The 9,227-nt window shown below is 27.6% G+C and overlaps 1 protein-coding gene across 3 annotated transcripts in view; it reads right to left on the bottom strand.

Annotated features, from left to right (window-relative positions):
• Positions 1-2,861: 2,861 nt before the first annotated feature.
• Positions 2,862-9,227, bottom strand: part of htt (huntingtin) — a 145,143-nt gene continuing 138,777 nt past the window's right edge. For all 3 annotated transcript variants that reach the window (XM_067276925.1, XM_067276928.1, XM_067276926.1), the window contains exons 56-58: positions 3,585-3,745; positions 3,392-3,479; positions 2,862-3,316 (exon numbers count right to left, since the gene is read on the bottom strand). In XM_067276925.1, coding sequence (XP_067133026.1) covers positions 3,221-3,316; positions 3,392-3,479; positions 3,585-3,745 — 345 coding nt within the window. In that variant the 3' untranslated portion in view covers positions 2,862-3,220. The remainder of the gene's footprint in view (positions 3,317-3,391; positions 3,480-3,584; positions 3,746-9,227) is intronic.

Here is a 9,227-nt window from a genome sequence, read left to right as displayed (position 1 = left end):
CATCTATTCTTGTAATCCGGTTTCAGCGATGGACTCAAGAAATAAACCTTAATTCAAAATTTCAATACGCTTTCACTAAATCCAGAGGAACGGAATTTGCTATTTTTCTTTTATCTTCGATTATTCAAATATATTTACAAAAAAACGAAGAAAAATTTACGCTGCCTTTATTGATATCTCTAAAGCTTTTGACTCTGTCCATGTACCGACTCTAGTCAACAAATTAAAACAATGTGGTGCAGGTAGCTGCTTCTCAGGCTCGATTATGAATCTTTTTTCTTTCTATAAACTATATATCGTGAATGACAAAGTAAATAATCCAGAAATAATTACAAATCGCGGACTGCTTCAAGGTGAACCTCTATCTCCGTATCTTTTTAATTTTTACATAAATGACATAAATAATCTATTTGACAAGGACAATGAAGGAATATATATCAACGGCCGTACCTTCCACCATATCATGTATGCAGATGATCTGGTATTATTAGCACCTACTCGTATAACATTGCAACATAAAATCGATAAAGTAAATAAATACCTATTGTCGTTATATTTATCGATCAATGCTTCCAAAACAAAAATAATCATATTCAGAAAAAATACTAAATTATCTAATCAAGAAACAGGTTTCTACTTAGACGGCAGACCTCTCGAAATTGTCAGCAGTATAAAATACTTGGGAATAACTTTTAATTGGAACGGATTATATCAACAGCACCTGAAAGTACTTACTGCAAAAATTAATACATTAATTGATAATACTATATATTTATGTTCAACGTTAAAAATTTCTGATTTAAAACTTCAAATTAAAATTTTCAATGCTACTATTCTCCCTTCTCTTTTTTACGCCAGCCCGGTGTGGGCTCTTGATTATTTTTATAAATTAGAAAAATTCCACATTAACTACTTACGTAAAATATTTAAACTTGAGAGAACGGTACCAGGTTATTCAATCCGAGCAGAAACTAATAGAATCCAAATATTTCCTTGGTTTCTAAAGAGACTAATAAGATTTTATCATCGACTTATATATACAGATGACGAAAATATAAAATTTTTACACCAACAAATGTACCAAGCAAATGTCTTAAACCCTATTAAAGATACCTGGCAATTCAAATTCAATAACACTCTTCAACAGTATGGAATTTCAAGTGCATTGCTAGACGAATCAGACTTAAATTGGAAAAACAGTTATACTCTACTGATGGATTCGGCCATATCGCATTCAATAATTCAGGATCAAGATTCAATACTAAAATCAACCTATCATCCCTGGTATTCTGAGATTTTAAAAATTCCTTCTGATTCCAGATTTATTACAGCTGATATAAATATGAATATTAAACGATTATGCTTACAACTCCGGCTTAATAAATATTCCTTACTGGTTAATAATACATATATAAACTTTTCCAATCAAAACTGTTACTGGTGCAAAACAATCGACTTTTCTATTACTCATCTCCTGAAAGACTGTACAGCTATTAATAATTATCGTCAAAAATATCAAATAAAAGAAATACTTGGCATGAATCAAAACTTAAATTACAAAACAAGAATTGGTAATCTATCAAAGAATGAAATGTACAAACTAAATAATTTTTTTACCCAAATTACCAACATACTTAACAATGATGTTAATAATCAAGTCTCAGAGAACGTCATTTAATAATAACTTCTTATATGTATAATTATATTTACCTTTTACTCAATTTACATGTAATAACAAAACTACTATATGTTGTACAACTAGATATTACGTGTTTCTTTCATGTTTAATTTACCCCCCTGTAACAAGGATATTCCTTATTACAATAAAGATTGATTGATTGATTGATTGATTGATTATAATCATTACTAAAATAGTCGTTTTAAATCGCTATAAAGTAATTTATAAAATGCTGCTGTTCCCCTCAACATTTATACTTCTGAAAAATCAGTAAGGAAAAAAAAAACTAAAGCAATTACCAGTAATCCACAGCATACTCTCATGTTTGTAAAGATGCATATGAACATTTCAAAACATTTGCAGTATGATATATTGACTGCAAAGCATCAGAGAAATAAAATATATTGCTAAATTTCAATATAAAAAAATGTCTATTATTGCTTGTTTAACAACATACTGTATAATCTGTAATTTATAGCATTATAGGAATTAATTTTCTCTTATCTACTATAATTCACTATGGTTACAATTCTCATGTTGACTCAGGATATTTTCTTCATAATTTTGAAGTTTAGACTATTCACAAAAAATAAAATATTTTTGAGTCTATCTTTAAATCCTTTAATCCAACCACAGAAGTAACAGAATAATGGTTTAGAAGAATAAATTTCTTAAAACAAGGTAAAAGTAGGTAAAAATTCACAAAGTTAAAAATGATCCAGTGTCAGCCTTCTATTGGAGGATCTGATACCTTTCTATTAAAGCCACAAAAAATTCTTCTCACACATACTGTCCTTATTCCATTTTTAACTGCTTCTAGCAGTTAAAAATGGGATGAGGACAGTATGTGTGAGAAGAACTCAGTACGTGTGAGGTTCTATGGACTCTTCTTCTCCACTGCCCCGAGGCTTCATCAACTTCTGGCATCATCCCGCACCCGATTGTCGTCATTCGGAGCTCCTCGCCCAACAGACGATTTAGATCACAACTTGTATTATACTTTTGTAAGTTTGCTATAATGTTAAAACAAACGGTTATTGTAAGACACTTGTCATCTTTGCCTCTGCTGCCACCACCCACATAGGATCAGTCCCTAGGCTTTTCCTGACACACAATTAACTTATTGCCCCTAAACGTCGGCAACTTATACAAATACAAAATTAACAAAAATGAAAGAAATAAATATTTTATACAGATTTTATTTTAAAGTTAATTATCATATACACATATATATTTTTTTTCTTGGAATTACATTCTTACAATGTATTTACAGTTATAATCAAATGTTGTGACTCAATTTTTCAACAAATCAACAAATCTAGATTAAAGAACAGATAAATGGATACAACAGTTTAATGATTTTTCTGTTGTATGGACCACTGATCTAAGCATATATAGTTAATTAACTTATTGATTTATTTCAAATAATCGGAATGTAAATCACAATTTACTGTTTAAAAAATGAAAAATTAATATTAATTATAATGGAATGCAATGCACATAAGAACACTGAAATAAACAATTCAAAATCATGGAAAAACATTAAAGGTGACTGAGGAGATCTGCATAGGGAGAGTCTGGATGAGCAACCACCTTTATTGTAGAATAAAAACTTTTTCTGTGCTCATCATCCTTTAACTGAAAGCAAAAATTTATATAATTTTAAGTTCTATCAACTATAACAAGCATTTTATATGTTCAAAATACACTCACTTGATTTTTAAATTGAATTCCCGCTATACAAAACAATTTCCTGTCTTGTTTTTCCATTTTTCCCATTCTATTTTGCAGATGGGGAAATCTAAATTGTTTGTGAAGGAAATTTATCATAATAATAATAAAAATAACAGAATTGTTTTAATTTTAAATTATTACTAAATACAATAAAATCATATAAAAAGGATACAGTGCTTGTAACCAAGGTAATGTGCTTGCACTTACAAAAAAACATGTTAGACTCCAAACTGCCATGGCAATTGGAGATCTCTGAGTAAAATTTGATAATGACAACATAACCCAATCATAAATGATATCCTCTTGAGATTGTTGATGGAGATGCTGAAAAACCTGATATAATTTGTAAAGTATTAGAAGCATTATTTTGAAAATTAATCTATTTAATAAAAATCATTTTAATTAAAAAAGAAATATAAATAATAATCATATAGAAATAGATACTGTAAGCCTATATTTTGAAATTAATTAATTAGACTAGTAAATTTCTTAAAAATAAAATCAGCTCTATTACAAAATTTAGTTTAAATTAAACATATTCAATAATTAATGCTATCTTTTTTAAATTAAAAAATTCATTATTAGACAGAATAACTTAATAAATTAAAATTTTTTATGCTAGATAAAGACCTGAAGCAATAACATAACACATATTTTTCCTCTCCATTTTTCTGCTGTAAATTTCATGAAATATGGCCCAAATTGGACTGGCATACAGAATAGCTGGCATTATCATTGAATTAAACATTCTCATATGAAGTTTTAGATTCGTAATTTTTAAACTAGCATCCAAATAGAGAATGTTATTGATTAGTTGATTGATTTTAACATTAAGATATTTCAAATGCATCTGAAATTTACCGTTCCAATTGAAAAACGTACCTAAGTATTTTATATTATTGACAAGTTCTAAACGTTGATCATTTATGTAGAAGGATTTCTCTTGGTTCGCAAGTTTGATATTGTTTCTAAAAATAACTATTTTTGATTTGGAGATGTTAATCGATAAGTATATAGAGTTCAAGTAGTCATTAATTTTATTAAGCTTATGTTGTAGAGTAACTTTGGTTGGGGCCAATAAAACCAGGTCGTCGGCATATAAAATGTAATGAAATGTTCTTCCGTATATATAAATGCCTTCTGAATCATTTAGAAACAGATTATCAATATCATTAATATAAAAATTAAACAAATAAGGAGACAATGGTTCACCTTGAAGAATACCTTGATTTATAGTAAATTCAGGATATCGCTGATTTCCATAAATAATATTGATTTTGTATGCGGAAAAAAGATTCATAATAGTAGCTGCAAATTTATTACCAGTTCCAAATATTGTTAATTTTTTAACCAAAGAGAGGTACGTGTATAGAATCAAAGGCCTTAGAAATATCAATGAATGCGGCAAAAATTTTCCTTTGTTTTTTTCTTAAGTATATTTGGATTAAGGAAGTTAACAAGAATATAGCTGTTTCAGTTCCTTTAGATTTGATAAAAGCATATTGGAATTTCGAGTTCAATTTTTGATTTATAGTCCATTTTTGAAAACGTGTTGCTAATATGGATGTGAAACATTTTCTTATAGAGAACATTTGTGTGCGATGGGGCGATAGTTCTCTGGTGCTAATCTATTTCCTTTTCTTTTGTAAATCATGAGTAGCTTAACTGAGTTCCATGATGACGGGTAAGTTGAATTGTAAAAATAGTTAAATAGTTCAAGTAGCATTTGTTTTCCTGACGGAGGTAGGAGTTTAATGAATTTGTTGGTAATTAAATCTAATCCTGGCGATGAATTTCATGAAATATCAACAGATCAATTTTTTGGGTTTAATTTAAATTTTACAAAAAAAATTTTTTTAATCAATAAAGTTACTCTAATATTAGTTTCTCACATTATTACATAAAAATTTGAAGACAAAAAGTGAAATTACATCAAAATTTTAAAAATTCTTTCACTTATTTTTGTATAAATTTGTAATAAATTATGATTCCCTAGATATGTTAAAAAAGTTATGTTTATACACTCAGTAGTAAAAAGTAAATTCAGAATTGTAAGAATAGATTTGAAAATATTATAAAGTATATTATTTCTTAAAAATCAAAATACTGTATATCAAAGTTTATATAAAATGTTAATTTTTAAAACATTTTACTGTACAATATCTTTATATGCAGTCAGGTCCCTGCTTACAGCATCCTTATATCCCATTCGCACTGAGCATTTCAATCTAGATTGTGACCAAGGTCAGCGACTATGCCTTGGTACGACCTCTCTCAACTGTTTCAATCTCGACTGAAATGAGGTTCAATTGCAATCAACTCAAGAGAGTTTAATTATTATGCCTTTGTGTCCTTTCTATCTTAATTTAAATTTAATTTGTATACTAGTACTTTTTATATATTAACAGGACTTATTATACTGGAAAATATGGATGCAGATATTTAGTCTTACAGATCAAAAATAATGTTTTTTATTTAGTTCACCTGAACACATATACTTTAAACTTGTGTTTCGACTTGTTCGACCCTCCTCAGCAGGCCTTTAAACGACACTTTCTACAATTAACAATAAAATATTTCTTGGTACAATTATAACTAAAATCAATTAAAACACAATCATTTCCCGACAATACATTAAAAATGCTTACAAATTTTGTATTTCCGAACTTCTTTACATTTCCAATTAAAACTAGGATCCACAACACCCATACAATTCGACGCATTCCTAATTTTTATACATTAAAATCAGTTAAAAATTATAAATTTAATTTATATCTAAAATATTTTTACTTCAATTGACTTACTTCTTTTTGTTTATTCTTTTCTACTTAATTTCTATTCTAATTCTTTTCCATCTCTTCTTTTATACTTCTTCCTCCCCCCTTTTATAATGCTTACCCATGATTGGTGGATCTCTCTACCGTTGTTGTTATTCATTTTATTATTTTGCCTAATTATATTTAAATGCTCATACAGTTGTCTTTTATAATTGTTTTTTCCTTTTTTCTGATTTTTACCGTATTTAGATCAATTTTGCAACCTTCTGTATTACAATGTTCAGCCACTGCCGAATTTGCATATTTTCCTTTGATTGCTCTGATATGTTCACTTAATCTTATTTCTAATTTTCTTTTTGTTTCTCCTATATATGTTTTCTTTGGATTACAATTACAATCAAATGAATACACTATTCCTTTTTCCTCTGTTATATCATATTTTTCTTCTTTTCTATAACATAAATGTTTTTTAGTTGAATTTATTTTTTCTGGTATTAAATTGATTCTATTTTTTATCACATTTTTAACTCTCTCAAATAATTTTGGAACATAATTTAATAAATTTTTTCTCTTTATCTATTGATTTTGATTGATTGTCATTATCTAGTTGTTCAAGCCATTTTTTTAATATACATTTTGGGTAATCATTTAAAATAAACATTTTAATTATTTCTTCTTCTTCTTGTTTTTGTGTTTCTATTTCACTTGTTCTTTGCTTTATTTTATTCACATACATTTTAAATATAATATATTTCATACTGACTGGGATAACAGATTTATAATTAATTATTTTCGGTATTTGTATTGGTTTAACATATTTCTTAGATTAATTAATCTAAGAAATATGTTAAACCAATACAAATACCGAAAATAATTAATTATAAATCTGTTATCCCAGTCAGTATGAAATATATTATATTTAAAATGTATGTGAATAAAATAAAGCAAAGAACAAGTGAAATAGAAACACAAAAACAAGAAGAAGAAGAAATAATTAAAATGTTTATTTTAAATGATTACCCAAAATGTATATTAAAAAAATGGCTTGAACAACTAGATAATGACAATCAATCAAAATCAATAGATAAAGAGAAAAAATTTATTAAATTATGTTCCAAAATTATTTGAGAGAGTTAAAAATGTGATAAAAAATAGAATCAATTTAATACCAGAAAAAATAAATTCAACTAAAAAACATTTATGTTATAGAAAAGAAGAAAAATATGATATAACAGAGGAAAAAGGAATAGTGTATTCATTTGATTGTAATTGTAATCCAAAGAAAACATATATAGGAGAAACAAAAAGAAAATTAGAAATAAGATTAAGTGAACATATCAGAGCAATCAAAGGAAAATATGCAAATTCGGCAGTGGCTGAACATTGTAATACAGAAGGTTGCAAAATTGATCTAAATACGGTAAAAATCAGAAAAAAGGAAAAAACAATTATAAAAGACAACTGTATGAGCATTTAAATATAATTAGGCAAAATAATAAAATGAATAACAACAACGGTAGAGAGATCCACCAATCATGGGTAAGCATTATAAAAGGGGGGAGGAAGAAGTATAAAAGAAGAGATGGAAAAGAATTAGAATAGAAATTAAGTAGAAAAGAATAAACAAAAAGAAGTAAGTCAATTGAAGTAAAAATATTTTAGATATAAATTAAATTTATAATTTTTAACTGATTTTAATGTATAAAAATTAGGAATGCGTCGAATTGTATGGGTGTTGTGGATCCTAGTTTTAATTGGAAATGTAAAGAAGTTCGGAAATACAAAATTTGTAAGCATTTTTAATGTATTGTCGGGAAATGATTGTGTTTTAATTGATTTTAGTTATAATTGTACCAAGAAATATTTTATTGTTAATTGTAGAAAGTGTCGTTTAAAGGCCTGCTGAGGAGGGACGAGTAGTTATGCCAGTTTTATCATTGCGTGTAATAGCCGGGTTCTTCTCAAGCAGACTGCCTGTGCGAACAGCATGACGTTCGACTGGCGACAGTCACAATCCAGCTTGTAGGTAAATCAAGATCAAAGTGAGTCGTGGATTGCACGTGAACGTAGTATTAGGATTGCCATTTCATATACTCATATCCAGACTGCTCCTTTATCTGAAGTAAGAAGATGGGGTTCTTAATGGTATTCAATTTTTTCCACTTTTTTGTGTCTTAGGAGCACCATGTAATTTACAATAGACTTGGAAACATTAAAATTCATTATCACAATCCATTCTTATATTATCAGTTTCATTGTTCTATTGATTAATCAGTAAACACAGTATCTTTACCAGTCACTTTACTTACAGTTCTTGGCAGAAATTCCAGTAGGATGTAGTACACATCTAATGGAATGTACTGTACAATATAAAAAGTAAATGCAGTACTACCTTGAATTTATCTGACCTCTAAAACCTGGTTGCTAATCACTTATTATCTTGTCATCTTGAAATAAGGATATGTATTAATATATATGATCCCTGCTGTTTGTTCATATATTTTGATACTTTTTCAAGATATGTAATTGCTTCTCATGCGTGTCCAATAAAACCCATTCATTACGATCCTCTAAGAAATCTTTTGACTGAATGTTTACTAGAAAACTGACCAATGGAAGATTTCATTTAAAATCTCAACAAATAATATAGAGAACCCTGTTGCTTTGTGCCTCTGCAATATTAAAAACAGATCTTCCTTGGAATAGTGCTCTCATATGCAGACTTGAAATGCCACTAACAAGGCACTCATTTAAACAGACTGCTCTACTAACCAGTGCTCTGTTAATAGGGAGTCCTACTAATGCAAGACAGAGAAAATAATTGGAAACATGGAAGCGTGCTCTCTTAAGGACTTGATATATATTATAATATATAATATATATAATATAATATAATATATATATATATATAAATAATATAATATAAATATATAATATAATATAAATATAAAATTATAATAATAATATAATATTATAATATATAAATATATATATAATATAATATATATATATATATAATATACAGTCAAACCTGTTTT

This window comes from Centruroides vittatus, unplaced genomic scaffold (genome assembly GCF_030686945.1).
Source record: "Centruroides vittatus isolate TY-2023 unplaced genomic scaffold, ASM3068694v2 contig_717, whole genome shotgun sequence".
In the NCBI taxonomy this organism is placed as follows: Eukaryota; Metazoa; Arthropoda; class Arachnida; order Scorpiones; family Buthidae; genus Centruroides; species Centruroides vittatus.
Note: the sequence above shows the minus strand (reverse complement) of the source record. Positions and strands in the feature narration are given on the sequence as shown.